The sequence below is a fragment of the Pituophis catenifer genome, unplaced genomic scaffold (assembly GCF_029215685.1).
Source record: "Pituophis catenifer annectens isolate HBS135680 unplaced genomic scaffold, rPitCat1.0.hap2 SCAF_1, whole genome shotgun sequence".
NCBI lineage: Eukaryota > Metazoa > Chordata > Lepidosauria > Squamata > Colubridae > Pituophis > Pituophis catenifer.
Window position 1 is genome coordinate 203606103 of NW_027256881.1, and position 24457 is coordinate 203630559.

The 24457-nt window shown below is 38.1% G+C and overlaps 1 protein-coding gene across 1 annotated transcript in view; it reads left to right on the forward strand.

The window, feature by feature from the left end:
• Nucleotides 1-5797: 5797 nt before the first annotated feature.
• Nucleotides 5798-24457, forward strand: part of PLA2R1 (phospholipase A2 receptor 1) — a 69846-nt gene continuing 51186 nt past the window's right edge. Inside the window, exons 1-9 of the mRNA XM_070956985.1 lie at nt 5798-5936; nt 10347-10727; nt 12092-12265; nt 13305-13478; nt 14640-14753; nt 16794-16937; nt 19390-19578; nt 22969-23126; nt 24162-24269. Of these exons, the coding sequence (XP_070813086.1) occupies nt 5828-5936; nt 10347-10727; nt 12092-12265; nt 13305-13478; nt 14640-14753; nt 16794-16937; nt 19390-19578; nt 22969-23126; nt 24162-24269 (1551 nt within the window). The 5' untranslated portion in view covers nt 5798-5827. The remainder of the gene's footprint in view (nt 5937-10346; nt 10728-12091; nt 12266-13304; nt 13479-14639; nt 14754-16793; nt 16938-19389; nt 19579-22968; nt 23127-24161; nt 24270-24457) is intronic.

A 24457-nucleotide genomic window follows, 5' to 3' on the forward strand; every position in this document is an offset into this window, starting at 1 on the left:
TGTTCGGACGTCTCCGCCGCTGTTGCCTCGTCGAGGACGTCTTTAAGCGGGATCCTCTTCCTGCTGAGGAATTTCTTTTGCAGCCCCACATCTCGCATTCCAAAAACAATGCGGTCCCGGATGGCGTTGTCCACATTGTCGAACTCACAGTTGGCAGCGAGTTGGCGGAGCGCTGCCACGAATTCTTTGATGGATTCACCTTCCCGCTGGTTTCTTTGCTGGAAGGTGAACCTGTTTGCGATGGGGGTGCCTGTAGGTGCATAGTGCTCCTGTAAGACGTCCTGCAGGTCGTTCCAGGACATCTCCTCGATGTCCCTAGGTGCCACGAGGTCCATCGCCATCTCTAGGACGTCCGATCCGCAATGAGCCAGGAAGAGGGCTCTTTTCCTCTCATCATCGAGGTTCTGGTATCCATTTCCTCGCAGGAACTGCCGGAATCGGACCATGTATGACCTCCACTTCTCCCGGGATGGGTCGAACGGGTTCAGCGCGGTCATCGGGGCTTGCGGGGTAGCCATTCTGGAAGTCGCTGTGGTGAAGTGACTTCAGCTCTTTGGGCGATCGTGCCGTGAGTCTTTCTCAGGTTCTCTTCTCTAGTCCTTCGTCGCCAGTGTTTGATCAGGCGCAGGAACAGAAGACGTGACCAGCTCGATACATGTAACAACTTTATTTACAATGTAACAAGTAAAAGAAGACTGCTGGCGCGCTGCCGGAGCTCTCCTTATATTCGCTCCCGGCAGACGCACCGCCCCTAGACAGGGATTCAAATCTCCCGCCCGATGGCTGGCAGCCAATCAGGGCGGATGCCCTTATATGGACATAACACTTTCTTTCCTACCTTGATTGTTCAGGTTGTTTACAGATCATCAAATAGCCGCAGTTTTGCAAACTGGTCATAAGTACACCTAGTTCAACACCATAATAATTTTGAATGGTTGCTGAATGATTGCTCCTAATTAGAGGACTATCCTCTATATACTAATATATATTATACCAATGCTTCTAATGTAAGACTTCTAGTAAAAGATTTAACCTGATTTTATTTTATAGGTCAATATAATTAAATACAAACTTTCTACAAATCATATTTACAAATACATTCTCTAGATTCTCTATTATATAGTTATACGATTTCCTGAAATGTTTTGATTTGGGGTGGGGGGCTGCCTGTCAAAAGAGATAATATATTTTTGTTTTTCTTTCCCCTATCTACATTTCTCCATAAAACCCATTACGTTATATCTACTTAGAGCATTAGAGAGTAACTAGTTGAATTAATTATTTAGACAGAAACATATTTCTTCATATTTTCAACTGATATCTAATCAATATCTAGTATTTTCTTTCCTTATTTGCCATGAAGCATTGAAGACAAGACACTGCCGTTTTATTTCATTGTAATAGTGAAGCCCAAGCAACTGCTAGACAAATCTTCATAATTTCCCTTACTAATAACTATACATTTTAATAGTATGGATCACATATTCTTTTTCATGTTTATAAAATTTAAATCTTCATCTTAAAGAGTATTTCTGTCATTTGGATTAAGTTTCAGCTTTTTCTCCCTCATTTCTCATAAACTATATATAGAAACAAGTTCTGCAGTCGTTATTGAGTAGATAGAAATGAGAAATGGTGGAGCAGAATATTGTCTGAATATTGATGACACTTCATCAATATTCAGCCTGGTATTTAAACAAGCAGCCTGGTAATTTTTCTCTATTATTTTACTAGGATCTTAGAAAAACAAACTGATATGATATGGAATCAAAATCTGGTCAGCACTACTATCTTCTCAGACCATTCCTGAGGACTGTAAAAATGGGAGGACCTAAACCTACTCCATATATAACCCAGGAGAATTGTATTCCTGTTGATACTAAAAGATGCTGAAAGCCAAAGAACTGAATTGCTGTTCCTACTTCATCCATTTCCGAGTGAAAGTCTTCTATCAGAGTACCAAAGGCTGCTTCAGTCCTATAATAATCAGTTCTGCAGCCTACTGAATCTAACTGGGCATGGCTAGTCTAGTGAAGAGAAGGACCAGGGGAGACATGATAGCAGTTTTCCAATATTTGAGGGGCTGCCACAAAAAGGAGTGGGTCAAGTTGCTTTCCAAAGCACCTGAAGGCCAGACAAGGAATAATGGATGGAACCTGACCAAGGAGAGATTCAACCTAGAAATGAGGAGGAACTTTCTGACTGTGAGAACAATCAACCAATGGAACAGCTTGCCTTCAGAAGTTGTGGGAGCTTCATCACTTGAGACTTTCAAGAAAAGATTGGACTGCCATTTGTCAGAAATGGTATAGGGTCTCCTTCTTGAGCAGGGGATTGGACTAGATGACCTATAAGGTCTCTTCCAGCACTGTTAATCTGTTAACTAAATTATATCATCAAGAAACGCCTTCTGCTGAGAGATTTTACATACTCCAGCAACTTGCCTCCAAATGGCAATATTAAATAGTTACCTGAAACCACAGCATCTCAACATTTTCTTCAGCCGAGGTTTCACTTTTCCCCCCTAAACTGCAGGAGCCTCATCGTCTCTCCAGAAGTACAGGTAGTCCTCCAGTCATAATCATTTGTTTAGTGACTGATCAAAGTTACAAATGGCACTGAAAAAAGTGACTTACAACCGATCTTCTACAACTATTACAGTATCTCCATGTGATGGTCATGTGATAAAAATTTGGACACTCGGCAACTGCCATACATGACGGTTGCAATGTTCCAGGGTCATGTGATCACCTTCCCAGCCAGCTTCTAGCAAAGTCAATTCACTTAATAACCGTGTGATTCACTTAACAGTGGAAACATGTTCATAAAATTGGGCAGGACTCATTTAACCTCCTTGCTAAACAATAGAAATTCTGGCCCCAATTACAGCTGTAAATAGAAAATTATCTGCATTTATGTTCCTCCACAGCTGAGATACTTTCCATTTTAAAAGAATTTGTATGCATTTATTTCTCAAGCGCACTTTGATCCCTAAGGTCTTCTACTATAAATATTTAGTCTTGTTGAAATTGCGATTAGTATAAAAGCAAGAGAATATACAGTACAAAGTTTATTATATGAGGAGTAAATATGAGTTATATTTTATATAATCAGATGAAGATTTGTATATTAAGGAATACTTCAGAATGTAGACATTCAAATTTTTGTGAAACATTTTGGCAATGTACTTCATAGTTCACATAAATAGTCATCGTTATTCTGTAGCTATCTACCCGTCTTTGCCAAATGTTAACAAAATATAGAAAGCAAATTTTCTGAAATGTGGACTTTCTTCTGGAAAAGGAGCAAATGAAGATTTACAGACAGGTGGATTTTAGGCAAGATCAGCTAACAATTACACACCATAGATACCTTCTATGGAACCTAATCAATTTCAGCTTGCAGTCACATCTCACTGTGAAATATAAGCATACATCCTCATAGTATGTTTTAGAAGTATGATGGAGTGGGAATATAGTCCCTGTCAAAGACAGAGAAGGAACAAGCTCTCCATCACAAGAAGACATTAGCAAGAAAGGAGATATACTGCACACACATACACACACATTTGCAAAAGAAAAATGAAAACATAGCAAAATTATAATTTCAACATTTTATACTAGTATAGAAAAGATAATCATAGTCCATTCTCTCCAAGAATTAAATATAATTGTTTAATAACCTAGAGAAGCAAGTTGAATAAAACCCTACATTTTAAATTATTTCATGAAGTAGAATTTTAAAAATGCAACATTAGAGTAGCTCAGCAGAAAAAGAGGCTGTCCATAATAATCCTTCTGCTTCATGGCCAGTTTAAATAATGAATAAGGAATGACCCCAATCTCATAATTTTATCCTACTTAATGCTGTTCATCATTTTCTCCTGGATTAGAAATTGGTCTTCCAGCACTTTGAAGGTTTGGGGAAATCACGTCAGATCCAAGATTACTTTTCCCAAGGGCTATTTTATATATAAGTTGGGATCAACTCTCATATTCAAAACCTCTTACTCTTCTCATATCTTTTGCTAACTGTCTCAACCTTTCATCACTATCAAATTCAAAATCCTTTTTTGATTTATTCCTCTTAAAGGTATGTATGAATATATAGGAATCCCTGCGGATTTTACTCCGCTAGTTGTTGCAGACTATAGGAGGCGGTGCTCATCTCCGTTTCAAGGCCATTGAGCTAGTACTGTCCAAAGACATTTCCATGGACATGTGGCCAGCATGATGTCAAGGAGTGCCACCAAAGTGGCAGCTATTTATTTACTCACATTTGCATGCTTTCGAACTGCTAGGTTAGCAGGAGCTAACCCTGTCGCATGGTGCTCAGGTCTAGAAAGCTGACAAGCCCAGGATCTAAACCACTGAGCCATAATTTGTATTGATCCAAATCTTGCACCATTTCCCCCAAAAGTAACCTCTGGTACAGTGGTGGGTTTTAATTTTTTTTACTACCGGTTCTGTGGGCGTGGCATGGGGGCATGGCATGGCTTGGTGGGTGTGGCAGGGGAAGGATACTGTAAAATCTCCATTCCCATCCCACTCCAGGGGAAGGTTACCGCAAAATCTCCACTTCCTCCCGATTAGCTGGGACTTGGGAGGCAGAGAATAGATGGGGGCAGGGCCAGTCAGAATTTTTACTACTGGTTCTCCGAACTACTCAAAATTTCCACTACCGGTTCTCCAGAACTGGTCAGAACCTGCTGAAACCCCTCTACTCTGGTACTTCCATTAATACTTTCTCTTAGCCTCACAAGCACACATTTTTTTCCCAACCTATTTCTTAATTTATGCTCTTTACCATTTATTCCTCAAATATTGCATATGTGATCTTCCATAGCCCGAGACTGAACCCAGATGGGCTTGTATATACTGATTTCTCTGCCACTGATTGTGGATTGAGCCAATCAAGATTTTCATGTATCGCTTCTTAGTAGAAACCAGGTATTTAGGCCTAAATCACACTTGCAGCATTCCATTCTATTGGTAAAGATCTGTAATGCTGCAGGCATGTACTGTATTTACAGGACCTTTTCAAACATGAACGTGGCCAGGGTTTACTTCTCGAATGGCAATCTTAAGTGTGGGAGGGCAATATTAAGTGGGGGGGGCTTGGAGCAACACAAGAACACCCCTCCTAAAGTGAAATGAAAAACAACATGCCATATTCAACCCCGAGATCACAGAGCTAGAACTGCCTACCTCTGTGATAGTGACAACCACGGTGGCTGCTGTGTGTCTTATATGACTACAGCCCCGCGAGGGCTTCTTGGGTTGCAGGGCTCTAAGCTAAAATGCTCCATCTCTTGCGGCTCCTCCGAGGAGCTTCACGTCTTGCGCTCTACCGCCCCGATCCTGAAAACTAAGAGTAATCCATGAAAGCAAAACGGAGCATGAGTCCGGTGGGTTTTTTTTTTTTTTCCTCCTTTGTTCAGAGTTAACCTAGCTAGATTGGAGCGTCGGCGGGAAGCCTCCTTGCGAACTGGGTACAAGCTCGACGGCCCTCTTCTTCCTCCCCCTTAGGAGAGAGCAAAGATGTCCTGTGTTTTCTCCTCTACCCTTCACCGGGACGGGGGAGGGGGATTGGGAAACGCCTCTCTCCTTCCTCAGGCAGCGATGGGGGAAGGGTCTGTCAGCCTATCTCCTTCCCGGCTCGGCCCCAGAGCAAAGAGGAGCTACCGCGGCGGTTCCCTCCGCCGCCGCCCCCTTTGTTTTTTTTTTTTCTCTGGGTCTCTCCTTGCCCCAAGGTTGCCGCTGTTAATTTTCCCGCCAACTCGCCGCGAAGGCTGGCCGGTCGAGAGCCTTTTAAGTCCCGGTGGAAAATGCTCGGGGTGATGTTCCTCCTCGCTTGCTCCCTGCTGGTAGTTTGCTCCTGCTTGGCCGAAAGGGAACTTGGAGTATTGACGCAGGAACAACTGCCCTACTTCTTGAGTAAGTTGGACGGGCGGCTGAGCCATTGGTCGGACGGCTGCCTTAAGGGAGACTTCGCTGCTCTCGCTCTCTCTATCTCTCTCTCACTCACTCGTTCTCTCATTCAGTCCCTTCCTGCTATAAACTGATTATATACAGCGCGTTAGAATTTCCCTGCAGGGAGTAATGCTTTATCTTGGTACAACTCTCACTCCAGGGAAGGTGGTGGTGGGGGGGGGGGGGAAAGTTGGAGCCAAATCCTAAAGATCATTGGTTAGGAAATAAAATCCATTTAAATCCAGAGGAATTTATTTCCTGCTGCTGCGGGTTGAAACGTCGGTCAGAGACCTTATTAGTCAGTTCTAGCTCTATGTTTAGGCTTGACCATGTAAAATCCATTTAACCATCAGAGTGCCCGACCGAGGGGCCAAATTTGGCTAATTTGGCTTTAGTTTACAGTAACAGTTCGCTTAGTGACCATTCAAAGTTACATCGGCACTGAAAAAAGTGACTTAATGACCATTTTTCACACTTATGACCATTGCAGCATTCCACATGGTCATGTGATTTGCATTCGGATGCTTGACAACTGACTCATATTTATGACAGTTGCAGTGTCCTGGTGTCATGTGACTCCCCTTTTACGACCTTCTGACAAGCAAGTCAACGGGGAAACCAGATTCACTTAACAACCGTGTTACTAATTTGACAGCTGTAGTGATTCACTTAAGAAATGTGGCAAGTCTTAAAATGGGGGGAAACTCATTTAAGACATTTCTCACTTAGCAACATAAATTTTGGTCTCAATTGTGGTCGTAAGTTGAGAGTTGCCTCTACTTTTTTCAGCACTTGGTGTGCTGCGCATGATCAGCTCTTCACGTTTGTGCTTCAGACCCATAAAATGAGTTTCCAATTCCCAATTTTAACTCTGCTTTATGCATGTAGCCGGCATGTGCAGTTATCTGCTTATATGTAGCTGTGCCTCCTAACATTTTCCAGGCAATTTCTCGTGTGAGGGAATATTGTTTTGTTTGCATTAAACTACAGTGTATCTAAAACTCTCTTTTGTGTTTACTGTGCACTTAACTGTATTACTACTGATAACGTATCATTGTTCCAGAAGACATTACTAGTATAAACACTTAAAATATTTTGCATCTGTCTCTGGATCTGTTCTAAGCATGAGGCATACTACTTCCAGTGTTGAGGTAGAAACCCCCAACTGCCTTAATTTCAAATTTCTGGCTGCCTACATAAGATTTGCTTCCCTCCTCCAGGGAATGACCCTTGCACCCGTTCATTTATGTCTGCTAAAATAGAAAAAGCAAACCATGTAATGCTGCAGGCATGTATAGAATTGTTCAATTTCTATAGTATCAAAAGATGAAGTTGGGGAGTTTTTCCTCAGAGAAAGTTTTTTTTTTTTTAGTTGAAACAATATCTGGGGATTATTAAACTAGATGAAGTCCAGCCAGCTGATTCCGAATTCTTTTCTAGGTAATACAAAATTCCAATATGGAGGGGAGACAAGCATACTTTTTCTTCTTCTAGAGAAGGGGAACTGCAAGCTGCCAGTCTTCAGACAGGGAGAAAGATTATCTATGTTGGGTTTCTGATTAGGTGTAATTCCAGGGGTGAAATGCTCCCGTTTCGGACCGGATCGCCCGATCTGGTAGGGATGGAGGCGGGTGGTTCAGAGAACCGGTAGCAAAAATCCCTGCCCCCCCCCCATGCCCAGCTGAGCCTCACGATCATCAGAGGCTTTTTTTCTTTTAAATGCCTCTGACGATCCAAGCTGAGTTGGCTGATCGTCAAGCTGAGTTTGACGATCCAAGCTGACGATCCAAGACGATGCCTGATGATCCAAGCTGAGTTGCCTGATCGGCAGAGGCATTTAAAAGAAAAAAAGCCTCTGACAATCAGCTGGGATCGTCAGAGCCTTTTGAAAGCATTTTTTTACAACCTCTTTGCCCAAGAGGTTGTAGAAAAAATGGTTTTAAAAGTTTTTTAAAAAATTGGCCACGCCGACCCAATCACATTACACCCCCCCACCAAGCCACGCCCACAGAACCGGTAGTAACAAATTTTAGATTTCACCACTGTGTAATGCATACATTTTGTTGAGATGATTTTGAGAATATTTTCAGTATTTCCCTGAATAATGTGAGTACTTTGGAGAAAGACAGGTTGAAGGTGGAGCATGTATCCCTGTCTCCCTTCATACCTGAAATATTTTGATACCTGAAGAAACTTAATCTAAAGCAAGACTGAGTATAACTTGTTCATTTGTCTGGCTGAAAGCTAATGGATAGCTGTGAAAAAACCATGGTGCGCAAAACACATTTTGATTGTGGTTTTGAATGAGAGCGGGGGTTTTAGAACATATATGTGATAAATGTTGCTTATTTAGGGATAAACAGTATGCCTGTGGACATGTTCCTTGTCACCAACCTGATCTTAATTGTCTTTAAGATAATGTTGTTATTTTTAATTGGAAACTGCAGACTCCAAAGCAAGGTATTAGATTCTCTATTTACAAGAGTGCCTGTAAGATTTGCATAGACTTAGAAAATAAAATAGTGAGAGACTAAAACCCAGTACAGGTACTCCTCGATTTACGAGCACAATTGAGCCCAAAATTTCCATTGACAAGCGAGATAGTTGTTAAGTGAATTTTGCCCCATTTTATGACCTTTCTTGCCACAGTTGTTAAGTGAATCACTGTAGTTGTTAAGTCAGTAACTCAGTTGTTCAGTGAATCTGGTTTCCCCATTGACTTTGCTTGTAAGAAGGTTGCAAAAGGTGATCACATGACCCTAGGATACCAAGCTTCCAAATTTTGATAATCTGACTGTAGAGTGAAAATAGTCATGAGTCACTTTTTTCAGTGCCGTTATAACTTCAAAGAGTCACTAAATGAACTGTTGTAAGTCGAAGACTACCTGTATCTTGTTAAAATTTCCAGGAAAAAATATGGTTTAATTGGGTGGTAGCACGTTCTAACTGGGTTAGAAGAAGAATAAGTAACAATCTCATCAATTTTTCTACAAATAAATTAGTGCTTCATGAATAGCTATAGCAGTCTTTTTGTAATATTCTCAAAATTCAAAAGCTGTCCCTAGCCTATCAATTTGACTATCCTTGTTTCAGGGATGTGAAAAACAGTCATAAGTCAATTTTTTCAGTGCTGTTGTAACTTTGAATGGTCGCTAAAAGAATGGCTATAATTTGAGGACTATCTGTACATCTAGTTTTATTAATAAAGCTATAATTGCACTCAACAATGAATTAAAGGGCCACCATCAGTGAGCTGTTGGACAGCATTACTTGGTCTGTTGTGTGGATATTTGGGTGGTTTAGGGGTGGGGAATTTGTGGTGGGTGGGTGGGTGTTTGGGGATTGTTATGTGTGTTGGACCTGGTCTGGGTGTTAAGTGAATTTCGTTGTATGAGTATACTGTGTGTACACGTACAATGACAATAAAGTAGTAGTAGTAGTAATTATTATTATTATTATTATTATTATTATTATTATTATTATTATTAGTTAATCTTTAGTGAGATTCACAGCCTTTGAGGCTGGTTAATAGCTCAGCAGCTCGAGTCCTAACCAAGGACCTAGGAACTTTTAAGGTATCGTCGGAGGATGTAAGCTGTTCCGAGTAAGGTGGTTTTTTGTAGATGATGATGATGATGATGATGATGATTAAAGATAGAACTAATAGAAGTCCATTGTATGCTTGAGTTCCAAAGTTTTCAATAAAATGAGAACTAAGATCAGGCTTAATATTTTTCCAGTTATCCCTGTAGCAGCTGGTTCTTTGGAGAGCCCAGAGTGCAGTCCTGTCAAGATTCTAGCTTTGCTTTGCCATGCACCCCAATCCCTTATCAGATGCCCTCTGGGCTTTCCTTCCTGTTGTGGTTAGATCAGGGGTCCCAACCCCTGGGCCGTGGACCACTATCAGGCTGTGGCCTGTTCAGAACTGGGCCGTATTATTATTATTATTATTATTATTATTATTATTATTATTATTATTATTATTATTATTATTATTATTATTATTATTATTATTTATTGTATTTGTATGCCGCCCTTCTCCCGAAGGATTCAGGGTGGCATACAAATGTATGACTGGTTGGCCAGTGTACGCACACATCTCAACTTGCGCAAGCAGCTGGCTGGTACACACATGGACTTGCGCGATCCCGTTCTCCTCTCTCCCCCACTGGGCCACCAAGCCTCAAAGGTTGGGGACCACTGGGTTCGATAACTCACCTTACTGAGACAGCAGGAAAAAAAAAGTAAGATTTTGGTCAGCTACAATGCTAGCAAAAATTTAAGAGCTATTCCTCACAAAACGGTCCATATCAGCTAGATAACACCTCTGCCCTACTGTATGCACAACATGACACAAACCTTTCTTTCTTCTAGGAAAAGGAATATTTATTATTCAAAGTGAGAATTTCAACACATGTATTACAGCTGAAACTTCCGAGCTCATCCTTGAAAACTGCAATCAAGTTTCTAAGTACATGTTGTGGAAATGGGGTTCTAAACAGCAGCTTTTCAACATACACACAAGCACATGCCTTGGACTCAACTTCAGTAACCCAGAGCCATCATTAGTAATGACACAATGTGACTCCCCTCAGTATTTGCTGTGGTGGCAATGTCATGGAAAGGCACTTATTGGGGCATCACAGTACAAATTAGCAGTTGAAAATAGCAAATTTATTGTAATTAAAAAAAATGCCAACTATGGATGGAAACAGTTCATGTCACACGATGACCTTTGTGAACATGCATTTGAAGGTACTTTTTTTTTCTAGTCATGCTTCACTTAATAATACAGGTTCTTAAATATGAGGGTTATAAAAATAGCATCTTGCAACATGATTAAGATAATTACTTCTGTTTGCTATCAGCTGGGTGTATCAGCAATTATACTGCATAGAATTTGAATGTGTAAAAATCTCAAATGTTATGCACTGTGCTGGCATAATTCTTCCCTTTTACATAATGATTGTCCATATTTCCAGGGCCTGGCAGACTTTTCAATATTTTGTGAAATTTCTTCCATGTGAATCAACATTCAGTGGTATAAAGTAAAGCCTATTTAGTTGCTCAACAGGTCAGAAACAAGCCACGGGATAAAGCAGACATGAATTCTGGCTTACTCTTCTTGGTTGCATGAGAGAAGCAAAGCAGAAGGCAAGCTGTGAAGCTTGAGTAGGCTCAATTCACATGGGGGGTTGTAGAATTAATATGTGAATTGGTTACATTTAGAACTTCCATGATTAATAATATGGAAGGGCCAGTAGTTAGTCCACAGCAACATTACCTAGCTGCTTGGATTTTCTGCAATTATACAGTGTTGATGTATATGGCAGAAAGAAAGAGTCATATCAGTGCAATGTGGAGCTTTTTAGGTCAATCCTACAGATCTTTATGGATCAGCTTTATCTTTCACCTTAGTTAAGTTATCAAGAAACCCGATGAATTACAAAGTACATAGCCATCCTAGGGTTCAGCGTAATGATACAAGAAGACAGATTTACAGATGTCTTGCAGGTCCTTCTCAAGACTTACGTGTAAGAAAATTCCATAGTATGAAAATGATAACATGGGAAGGACTTTTAAACTTTATATCTGGCTTGAAAATATAGTAATGAACCACTCTTGCTCAGTTTTTTACTTGAGAAATATTCTAATTGAAGTGCTTGACTCTGAGAATTTAGTAAAGGCAATTTGTATTGTACTGACAAATCCATGAATATCACATGTCCTGAACTTGCAAAAATATAAATAGTAAATATTTTAATTACGTAGCAATAGGCTTATATTGTAACGAATGTGTTAGACTTTAAGATGTTGCTACTGCAGCAGGCTTTTATGGCTGCTCCTTTGGACAGTTTTATTAACTAACTGGTGGCAAATGCTATTATAAAAATTATCAAGTGCAAATCAAGTTGTTGCTATCATGATGTAAGCCTTATTAAAAATTGATAGCGCAGAGTCCTTCCTTTCAGTGAAAGTACTTTTACGGTAGCAAATCGCAAAACTATTATGATACCAGATTTTTGGGGGAGGGGACGGGGGAGAATATCCATTAAAGTTTTTATACCCTTTCAATTTTCTTTCCAAATGATGTATCAGCAGTATTTTATTCCATTCAGAAATGTATACCCTGTTGGGAAATTCTCTTGGTTTGCCTTGTGTTTTTCCATTTAAATACAACAATAAATGGCACTATGAATGTATCAGAGATTTCAGAGAAGATGGATATCCTTGGTGTGCCACAACAAGCCACTATGAACAAGATGAAAAATGGGGATTGTGCCCAAATTCTGGTATGTAGTAATTAATACACTCCTTTATTTGTTTATAGCAATGATACATGCATTGGCCTGAAGACATTAGGCTAATAACTGGAATGGTAGTTGTGGGGTGGAGATGTGTATTTCCTAATTACCAGTTCAAAATACTGTTTGCTGAATTGTTAAATTGTATTATTCACTCATATTATTAAAAGTTATTTGAGGAATGAGGATAATTTTGAATTTCAGAGTACATCCTATTTCCCAACTTAGTTTTGACATCAGAATATGGAAAATATGCTCAGATGCTAACTTCCGATGAAAAAATGGCCCACTGACTACACTCCCAGGGAAGGATGTATGCTAAGAGCAAGTTATAAAAAGATATATTAGAATGTTTTAATTCTAGAAAAGCTTAGTGCCTTAAAATGGATGAAAAAATATTTTCCCTTTAAGGTTAAAAAATCTAAAAAAAATACAGTGAATTTTGTTAATATCAATGGTGATAGTTTGTAAACATTAAGTGCAAATAGAAATACATATTATTTCAACAGCAAAAGGAAGATAAAGTAGTAATGGTTAAATTGATTGTTCTATTCAAAAATGAAAATATGTTTTTCATTTGGATATCACTTTTGGATTTTGTGATTGTGATGAAAAAAAATGAAACTGACTTTGGTTTTGCCGATTACATAAATTTGTTGTTATAGAAATGGCTACTTATATACTAATGTATAAAAGAAAAAAGTTGAGGTTGTAATGTTGTTATCTTGTACTGTGCTAAAAAGAGTCGGAAGTCAATGCCATTTTCTTTCTTCCCTTGTTCCTCATATTTTCTTTCTCCCATTCTTTTTCCTTCACTTGATTTCCTATTTATACATTTCTTTGTATTTTATACATTGGTAAAACAAGAAAAGTTATATTTTAAAAAAAGAGTATGGAAAGTATGTTCATAGTAACATCATCTTAGCATTTCCACTTTTTCACTAGGTGTTAATTAATCTAGATTGTTACATTAGGAGTGTTATGTTTCTTAATGACTTTGTAATATCATGCTGTTTTTTCTACACAGGGTCTGGCTGTGATATTTTTTGGAAGATAAATGCAGATACTCAAATTTGTTACCAGATCAATCTTCTTTCTGTTCTCTCCTGGAATGAGGCACGTGTCGCATGTCAGGGACAAGGAGCAGATCTGTTAAGTATCATAGATATGAGAGAACAGAAGTATATTGGTGGTCTAATTGGTAAGTTTAAATTCTAATTCCTGTTTAGGTAATCTCATTGGTTGAGTTCACGAATAACACTAAATTGGTGTTTACCAACCAGTCAGCTTGGAAAGTAGTTAGGAACTTAGAAATGCATCATTTCAAGAAAGTTGATTGGCATCAAATTGAAAACAACCCAAAATTTAACACTACATGATTGAACAACAGAGACTTTTAGATTTGCAAATTATTTTTTCCTGCAATCCATTGGTGTGGTTATGGAAATTTTTTGATTGAAGGGGACACATGTTTTTTTCTAGCTAGCTTCTGTGGTCCACTGGGGCTGCAGTCTTAATTGCTAGTTGATCCAAAAGGACACATTGCATTTTCTTAATTTTCTCAACTGATTTCCCATCCTTTTTCCATTTTCCAGACGTTTTCCTCAACAGCAGCTTAATTTGGAGCCGAAGACAGTGGATTTTTAATAGGAAGTTGCCCATTTTGTTTTACTTTGTCACCTCTAATTTTTTGGCCTTCTATGATTCTTTTTTCCAGATTACATTCTGGATTATGGATACATGGATTACATTCTGGGAACAGTTTAGAAGAGTGTTTTTCATCCTTGTATACCTGAACATGTGTGGACTTCAGTTCTCCAAATTCCCCAAACAGCATGGTGTCTGGAGAATTCTGAGAATTTAATTTTGGAATTGTGTGGAATTGAAGTCCGCACATCTTAAAGTTGCCAAGTTTGAAAAAGTGATAAACACTGATTTAGAAGGAAAGATTGGGTACAGCTGTCTGGGATAGGTTAGTTGTGCAGGCTAAGCTGGAGAAAAGGGCTTATCCTTTTTTGGCTGGAGCAGCTCTGTTTAAATGACTGCTTGTCAACTCTTGAAGTCCATGAAATAAACAATTCTTTTGAAATCATCTGCAGTTCCCTGCTTTGCCTCATTTCTTTTTCTTTATTGCACAGTTGACACGGTAAAGAGAGTAAGAGAAAGGAAGAAGCAATCCAGATGTTTTCTGAAAACAGTAATTATAGATTACTGACGTCTACATCTGCTGCAGAAATCTTACTTGGCGAGGGAGATCCTTGCATTCCATTGGTTTAAACATTCACAACTTGCATTATTGAGAGTAAACTGTTGGCAGTATCTGAATGGCAACCTGCTTATGAGTGTTTAATATATTTTACAGAGCAGCTGAACACAAAAGAAGCTATGGTATGGACAGGCTTAAATCAACTGGATGAAACTGCTGGCTGGCAGTGGTCAGATGGTGCACCTCTGGCTTTGGTGAACTGGCAAATGGGTACCAATTAGATTTATTACAGTACTGTTATGTATGCCTATTGCAACTGAGATCAGTAATCAGCTGGCAATGTACTAGCCAGAAGGATTAGGAAAATACATAAGCTCAGTCCTATAGATCAGCGGACCCCAACATTGTAGATGCCAGGGACCACTTCCGTATAGGGCAGTTTTTCTGTGGACTGGAGGGGAATATGGCTTTGCAAGTGCCTGGATCCTATGCATGCATAGATGGGACTTCACTTACTTGTGCTGCCTGCTTCCTGGCAGGCCACAGATTGGGGGTTGCATATCCCTGTTATAGTTTGAGTGAATCGGCCAATTAGTTCTGCCTGTTATAGGGGGAAATGGCTGCTTTCTGAAGAGAGGCAAATGTCTCACAAATTCCACCTGACAGGTTGATGTTGTTTAGTTTAGACAAGGTGTCTAATAATTTTTTTTCTTTCTCTTTTAAAAGACATATCTCAGAATATCTTGCCACTTGCCTCCCTGCCACAGTTTTGAGTGCAAAATGTCAATGAAAGGATTGCTACTGACATGATTAGAGCACTGCATAGTCTTAAATATGAAAACCTCTTTCTTAGAACATATAAAATAGCATGTTAGAATATTTGCATATCTTAACATGCTAAAGAGTGACTTTTTTGCTGTTCTTGAAAAAATGGATATGCTATATGTGTTCAACAAAATGGTGTATTATGAATTATTCAGTATTATTGAATAATTAAGGCCACATACAGTCTTTGAATTACAGTCCACAAAATAAACAGGAGCTATGAGAGGGCAGGATGGTAGATTTTATTACATTCATACTATGACTTCTAATTTGAAACTTTTGTCATTTTCTCTCTATGTGTGGCAAACTTGTAAGATTATTCCTTGTATGTGATTTTAAAATGAATGCTAATATGCAAGAGAGATAGGCAGTTTCCTATAGTGGTTAAGGCATCAGGCTAGAAACCAGGAGACTCAGTTCTAGTCCCTCCATAGGCTCAAAACCAGCTGGGTAACTTTGGGCCAATCACTCTCTCTCAGCCCTAGAAATGAGGCAACGGCAAATCACTTCTGAAAAACTTTATCAAGAAAAATGCAAAGACTAGTCCAGGCAGTCTCCAAGAATCAGACATGACTGAATGGGAAAAAAATGCAGAAGTTGGGTTCACAGATTTTCTAGACAAACATGCCCAAACTATAGGCATTGTGTATTTAAAATTAAGGTTTACAAAAACTCGCCACGGCCAACTTGTCGCAGCCAATTCACCAGAGCCAACTCACCAGAGCCAACTTGCTGTGGCCAACTCACCACACCAACTCACTGAGGGACAGCTTGCCGCAGAACAAGAGTTACACTTATATCGAAGAAATAGTGGAATAGAATCATTAAAGAAAAGATGCCAAAGGAGAGACAAAATTAAATGTAAATGACAAAAATTAAAATATTTTTTAAAATTATTTTAAATAATTAAATTGAATTGTTGAATTGTCCTGTGGCAAGTTGGCCATGGTGAATTGACCCATAGTGAGTTGGCCATGGCGAGTTAGCCACAGCAAATTGACTGTGGCAAGTTGACCATGGTGAATTGGCCATGGCAAGTTGGCTGTGGCAAGTTGTTCCATTCCGTTCAACATTTCATAGAATAAGCTAAGAATTGACTACTTTAGTAGTAGTCAATAATTATGTTTCAATATCAATCTATTATCAAAAGTTGAACCCATAATTGATTTGGAAGTTGCTTCAGCTACTTCAGGCATATATTTTTTTTGTTATAGGCAACATGGTTTGGCAATGATAGTAATGCCAGAACTCTTGAATCACCCTTCCATGTGTCATCACATAAGAAATCTGAGTGTACATTGTAAGAACACCTGAGGGATGGTATGATGACTGTGTGTTTTATGCACAGAAAAACATGTTACTACTTGAGAGTCCCCTGTCAATGAGGGCTAAAAGTTATAGACTTTTTCCTGTCACTACAGTATTTTCTCTCAGTATTTACTTCTTTTTGTAAAGATATAAATTATTATAAAACTCTGTTTGCAGATCCCATTGACAGTTCTCTAGGATCACCTCGTTGTAAAGCTTTTAACTTAAAAATACAAAATGATTGGCCAAGTTACCCATGTGAATCTGGACTACCATACGTATGCAAAAAATACTTAAATGCTACTGACCATGAAGCAATTGGTAGGTTACCACTCTCCATGTACTGTAATTTTACTCTCTAATTCTATTTGCAATAAATAAAATTTCTATTATACATTAGTGCATGATGGGATTTAGACAGTTTGATATCTGGTATTTATGCTCTGGGTGCAAAGAAATAATAGAAGTACAGAGTGTAGCCCCCTTATTTTTAAATTAATGAAATAAACATTGATGCTGGTGGAATATCTAAGGATTCTCTTATGCCATTTTTGGAGGCATAAAACATACTTTTTACAATCAGAAATTACTGTTGCCAAAGTAGTTTCTTCCCATCTAGTCTGGTAGATTTCAGAAGTAAATAACTCATGTTTATATTACTTAAACTCCAGTGAAATATACAGAGGTACTTATGGATTCCACGTAAAGGAAATATACCAGCAGTCTGAGCTTCTTAATGGAAATCCATAAAGCGTAGTCAGCTTTGCTAAGCATTTTTGTATGTTTGGCTCAACAAAGAGGTACTTATTCTGCCTGCCAAGGTTTCAGAGTGAATGTTGCAGTTGATTTATATATATATATGTTTGTATATCTGAGAAATAAAATAATACTCTCATGGAAACATATTGAAATTTCCAAGTAAATGAATGCCCTCATTTTTAAAATTATGTGATTGTAATTTAGGAATTAAGTATAACCAGTGGTGGGATTCAGCCAGTTCGCACCAGTTCGGGAGAACCGGTTGTTAACTTTCTGAACAGTTTGGCAAACTGGTTGTTGGAAGAAATCATTAGGGCAGAGGACCGGTTGTTAAATTACTTGAATACCACCACTAAGTATAACCCATGGGAAAAAATACAATGTTCGCTTGTCCATCTTTTATTTTAAAAAAAATTTGGGTACCAGTGTACAATTTCCTAAACTAGTATCCAGAGGGGGGGAGGGAGCCAAATAAGAGATTATATTTAATTTTGTCTCTAGTTTGAAATTGCTTCTGGATTTTGTGTTTGCAAGGAGAAAAAAAATGAAACTGTGATTCTGTTTTTGTAAACTATATAGGCCTATTGTTATAGAAATGGCTTGTACATATTGTTATGTAAAAGCAAAAAACTGTAGTTGTAATGTTGTTACCTTTGACTGTGCCAAAGAGAGTCAGAAGTTGGTGCCTTTTTCTTTTTTTTCTTCCATTACACAATATCCCCTCTTTTTCCCTTCCTCTCTTCTTACTTTTACATGTTTTTTTCTTTGTATTTTATACTTCGATAAACTAATAAAAAATTGAAGGTAACAAAAAAAAAATTGGGAGTACCAATGTACAATTTCCTAAACTAGTATCGGGGGGGGGGGGGGGGGGACTGAAAACTGTGATAAGATCTTATGTAAAATTATCAAACCTTGTTAAGTTTAATCTCAGCAAATTTATTATCTTATTTTTGGGAAACTACTGATATTACATCACCAAACAGCTGCAAAAATAATAATTAGATAAATGTTATTGTTGTTGTTATTTACCTCAAAAAATCCTTCTTGACTGGCTAGTCTGTAGTCTGTATTCCTGGGTCTACAGACGTTAATGGCAACCATTAACCAAAAATAAAATTTAAACCAAGAAATATCATCACTTCATGATCATACACAATTTTATTGTTTTCTCAGAGGGAGTCTTGGCTTTTACATATATACATAAATATGTAGATAATTTCCCTAATATAAATTTAGAACAATATTTGGTCCTGTTTTGGAGCATACTGTATATTTACTCACAATCCACCCTCATTTCATATGAAGTGAATTAAAAATGTCCATTTAAATATATGATTACTATAATGACCACTTAACTTTAACAAAAGTATTGCTCAAACATGCGATTTGGACTTATTTTTCAGTCACAGAATCTAGTATGACTTATAGTTAAGCCTATGGGTCTTTAAAAAAAGAAGTCACAACAAAAATAGGCTAAATGAATTTACTGTCATGTAAATGTTTGTGAACTATATACTGTATTTTCAGGCAGGTTAATAGTATAATAAATTATTGTTCGAATATTACAACCTTGTTGCTTATTCTGGCTTTTAATTTGAAGTTAAATGTGCATTTTTTTCATTGTTACTCATAATGCACACATCTAAACAAATTTTCACTAAAAATATGTTTTTTAAATGTATTTGTGGTTGAATGATAATGACACAAGATTTGAAAGGTCTGAGAGTCAGTCAAGTTTCAATTTGTTCATTACCTACAGAGCGTGGATCAAGTCAGTGTAATGAAACTTCATAAAGATCAAATTGCCGAAGGATTATTTTGCAGTTTTTATTTGTGTAATTGCACATTCTTATTCTGATTTTATAACACTTTTTATTATTGTAAAGAAACATAGAAAATAATGTGAAAAAGCTAATGTTCTCACATACTATATGTGAAATAAAATTATATAAAAGTAGGAGATTATTCAGTTTGTTAATATAGCTGCTTTTTTATATATTTTAATTAAAAGATTCCTGGAAATTTTATCCTACTGACTGTGACAGTAATTGGTATCCATATAATAATTACTGCTATAAACTTCATAAAGAAGAAAGGAACTGGAATGAAGCATTTTTCTCCTGCCAGGATGATAATAGCACACTCATTAGCATAACCTCTTTGGCTGATACAGAGATGCTTATTAACCTCCTTGAATACGGTAAATTTTTATAATTAGTTGATATTGAACATTGTCTTACAATATAGGCAGCTTGCATTTTTAAAGCGGCTATTAAGAGGGGGTTTTGTTTTAACTTGAACTACAGTACTAGAATCTTGCTGAAGTTCTTTTGGAACTTTTCCTCAAGGTTCAAAAGTTAGTACTGTGTTTCCCTGAAAATCAGACCTGTCTTATATTTTTTTGAACCCCGAAATAAGTGCTTGTCCTTATTTTCAGGGAGGTCTTATTATTTTGGGGCATGTGAAGCAAGATGGGGCTCCTCTTGCCGTCTTACCTGATTTCCAGCTCTGCATTTAAATATTTTCAGGGACGGCTTATTTTCGGGGGAAGGCTTATTTTAGCGCATGTGCTCAAAAGGCTTATTATCAAGGGATGTCTTATTTTAGGGGAAACGGTATCATTAGACAGCTTTGTAAAGTTCAGGAATAGCAGTCTTGTAAGTTGATAGGATCATACTGGAAAATTCCCAATTGCTCTGCATCATCACTGGCTCTCCAACTCTTAAAGGTAACAGTAGGAAAAGACTTAATGTTGAGGAAGATGGCTTGAATTGCGGATGATAATCCCTTGAGAACATGATGCTAGATCATGATCCGTTAAATTTGGACTAACAGGGTTGTGTAAAGTATTATCCATTATAAGATTAGTACCAAAATATAGAGCTGTCATTGAAAAGCTCCAGGACAACTGATGTACAATCATTTTGAACATTCCATTTATTTCTAATGGACATATTAATATAACCAGCACCCTGAATATTTGTTTTTTATGTATCACATTTTTTTTTGTCAAGCATGTATAAAATAACAGATATAAGTATAAACATGATTATGAATACAGAAAATGGGTACAAATAAATGGGGACAGTAGGACAGGGACAGTAGGCACGTAGGTGCGCTTATGCACACCCCTTACAGACCTCTTAGGAATGGGGTGAGGTCAACAATAGACAGTCTAAGGTTAAAGTTATGGTGGTTTGGGGATGAAACCACAGAGTCAGGTAGTGCATTCCAGGCATTGACCACTCTGTTGCTGAAGTCATATTTTCTGCAATCGAGTTTGGAGCGGTTTATCTTAAGTTTGTATCTATTGTGTGCTTGTGTATTATTGTGGTTGAAACTGAAGCAGTCATTGATAGGTAGGATGTTGTAGCAGATAATTTTGTGTACTACGCTTAGGTCAGACCGAAGGCGACATAGTTCTAAATTGTCTAAGCCCAAAATTTCAAGCCTGGTGGTATAAGGTGGTATAAGGTATTCACAACAGAATACCTTATACCTGGTGGTATAAGGTATTCTGTTGTGAGCAGAGGAGTGGAGGCAAAGGTGAAATGCTACCAGTTCGGCCGAACTGGTAGCGGCGGTAGGTGGTTCGGAAAACCGGTAGCGGCGGCAGCGCAAGGCTCCGCCTACCCACCCAGTTGTTACTTCCTGGTTTTAACCAGGAAGTAATCTTTTTTTTACCCTCTGCACAAGGCTTTGCGCATGCACAGAGGATCCAAAATTGCACGTGACGCACGGAGCGCGCGCTTCTGAACCAGTAGGGAAGGTAAGTAGATTTTACCCCTGAGTGGAGGACTCTTCTCGTGAAATATCTCTGGACTCGCTCAATTTTGCTAATGTCCGATATGCAATGCTAGTTCCAGACAGATGAGCTGTATTCGAGAATTGGTCTAGCAAAGGTTTTGTATGCCCTAGTTTGCAATACAATATTACCGGTTATATTACTCAGCTTGAGTCACTTGCAAGGGTAAGGAGATTGTGGACCTCCAGATGTTGCAGAATCACAGCTTTCATAAGGACAAGTTAACATGACCAATAATGAGGGATACTGGGAACTGTCGATCAACTGTATTCACATCTGGTGAATCACAGTTTCTCAATCCTTAAGTTTTATTGCACAGTCACTTTTTGAAACAAGTTAAGAGCAAGAGAAAATAATTTGATTGAAATTACCTCTAGTGGGTATAATAATGTCTCAATGGTTTTGATAGACTCAAAGCAAGTTCATAAAAAATTACAAGCCACGGGGTCTTTATGTTATTCAGAATAATGATATAGAGTTTCCTGCCTGAGCAGGGTGTTGGGCTAGAAGACCTCCAAGGTCCCTTCCAACTGTTATTCTGGTTTTTTTTTTTTTTAATAAGGTAAAGGTTCCCCTCGCACATATGTGCTAATCATTCCTGGCTCTAGCGGTCGGTACTCATCTCCATTTCAAAACTGAAGAGCCAGCGCTGTCCGAAGACGTCTCCGTGGTCATGTGGCCAGCATGACTAAATGCCAAAGGCGCACGGAACACTTTTAACTTCCCACCAAAGGTGGTCCCTATTTTTCTACTTGCATTTTTTACGTGCTTTCGAACTGCTAGGTTGGTGGAAGCTGGGACAAGTAACGGAGCTCACCCCATTATGTGGCACTAGGGATTTGAACCGCTAAACTGCCGACCTTTCGATCAACAAGTTCAGCATCTTAGCCACTGAGCCACTGTGTCCCTGTCTTTTTTTAAATAGCTGCTATTAAAAAACAACACTGAGAATATGCTATTTCATTTCATTTCATTTTCATTTTATTAAATTTGTATACCGCCCTACTCCTGAAGGACTCAGGGCGGTGAACAGCCATAAAATAAAACATATAGATACAAAATTTAAAATAGAGATAAAACTAATTAAATAAATTTGGCTGAACCATTTTAAAACCCCAATAAATTAAAACCAAATTTAAAATTCCATTTAAAAAGAGGAAAAGTTTAGGTTAGGCCAGCTTGATGGAATAAGAACGTCTTAAGCGCGCGACGGAAGGTACGCAGATCCGGAATCCTCCGTATCTCCGGGGGGAGCTCGTTCCAGATCGTAGGTGCCCCCACAGAGAAGGCTCTCCCCCTGGGGGCCGCCAGTCGACATTGTTTGGCCGACGGCACCCGGAGGAGCCCCTCTCTATGGTAGCGTACTGGTCGGTGGGAGGCTATTGGTGGCAGCAGGCAGTCCCGTAAATAGCCAGGTCCTAAGCTATAAAGCACATGTTTTCAATGGGCATTTTTGGGGCATATGTTTGATGACTTTGGCCAATAGAATACTATTGAACTTTGACAAGATACAGGAGAACCCGTGTAAGCAGGGTTGAGCATTCAAGAAAAATATTTACAATATCATGAATCTATAGGACCGGAGGGATGAGCAACAAGTGGTCTCATAGTCATTTTCAAATTCTTTTTGCAGTCTCATTTTTTTTCAAATTCAGCCACAGTGCTATCACCTACCATTCTTAAGCCTAGTTAAAAGTGTGCACAGCTTTTTTAAAATATGCTATTAGTCATCTACTTTTTCAAAAAGTAGATTTGTATTAAGATGCACTTGTTTATCTTCTGTAGAAAATGTGACAGACACTTGGATTGGACTAAACTGTAATAAGACTCCTGTTGAGTTTGAATGGTCTGATGGATCTGCCATGATCTTCACCTACTGGAATAAACAAGAACCAAATATTCTTCAGAAGAAAGGACAAATTTGTGTTTCGGCTCAGCAACATGTATGATTTTTTTTCTTTTTAAAATAATTCAGTGAATGAGTTTGGATGTTATGCATCTATGTGTTACATGTGTGTCTGTGTGCTACCTATATTACAGCATATCATGAGCCTTCTGTATTTGATGATATTCAATATAGCAATAGCAATAGCAGACTTATATACCACTTCACAGTGCTTTACAGCCCTCTCTAAATGGTTTATAGAGTCAGTATATTGCCCTCAATAATTTGGGTCTTCATTTTACTCACCTTGGAAGGATGGAAGGCTGAGTCAGTCTTGGACTGGTGAGAATCATACCCCTGGCAGTGAGTTGAATTAGCCTGCAATACTGTATTCTAACCACTGCTCTACTGCACCAGCACAACTCATATAAAACAATTACTCTTGTGCATACAACAATTAGTAACAAAACAGAATCTCTGCACAGCTACTGTATCTTACCTGTCTGATCTAAAACTATTAATATAGTCATCTTTTTCCATGCAGGGCAATCAATATCTCATTTCACTGCTTTGGGCAAGTTTGTTTCACAGCCTTTCATTTGCTCACATACTTGAATTTTTCCAAAGTAATTTGCAAAAAAATGCCAATGTTCATGGTTTTTTTTTCTGATTTGGAAGATATCTTGATAAATATTCTATGATATCACACAATAGCTCTATGAATTATTGAGAGCAATATATAGCAGAGGTGCAAAGCAGTCAACAATTTTTTTTATTAGATAAGCTACAGAAAGATAATACATTTATATTTTAGTTTTTGGAGTTTTTATTATACAAACTTTTATTTTAATACAATTACAATATACTCTGTGAAACAGAGCCCACTTATACACTAAATAATAGGAGACTGTAGAAGATCTAAAGGTATTAGTAATACCCTCAACCTAATGCGTACAAGTAAAGCATCTGAAATTTATTTGTTTTAAATGTATTGGCCATACAAATAAGTAAGCCTTTCTGAAAAAAAAAAGATATTTAAGCTATTTCAGTTGTTTTTCTGTTGTAATTCTATGCTCTTATTGTTTTTAACCAGGAAGGACGCTGGAAAGTGAAAAATTGTAAAAGCAGAAATTTTTATATTTGTAAAAGAAAAGGAAATATAGGCAATCATGTTTCTGAAGTGGAATCAGGCTGTCCAGAGGTAATATTTAAATATGGGAAGTGTTCGACTATAGTTTGATAAGAGTTAAAGCACCTTTTGAAAATATCACACTTCTTTTGCGTTTATAATATATGCATATTAAATACAAAAGTAAATTGTACTGGGATCAGTAGAATGTATTCCCAAGATAAAAATTGTTTCTTCGTTGACATTAACCAATCTGCTTA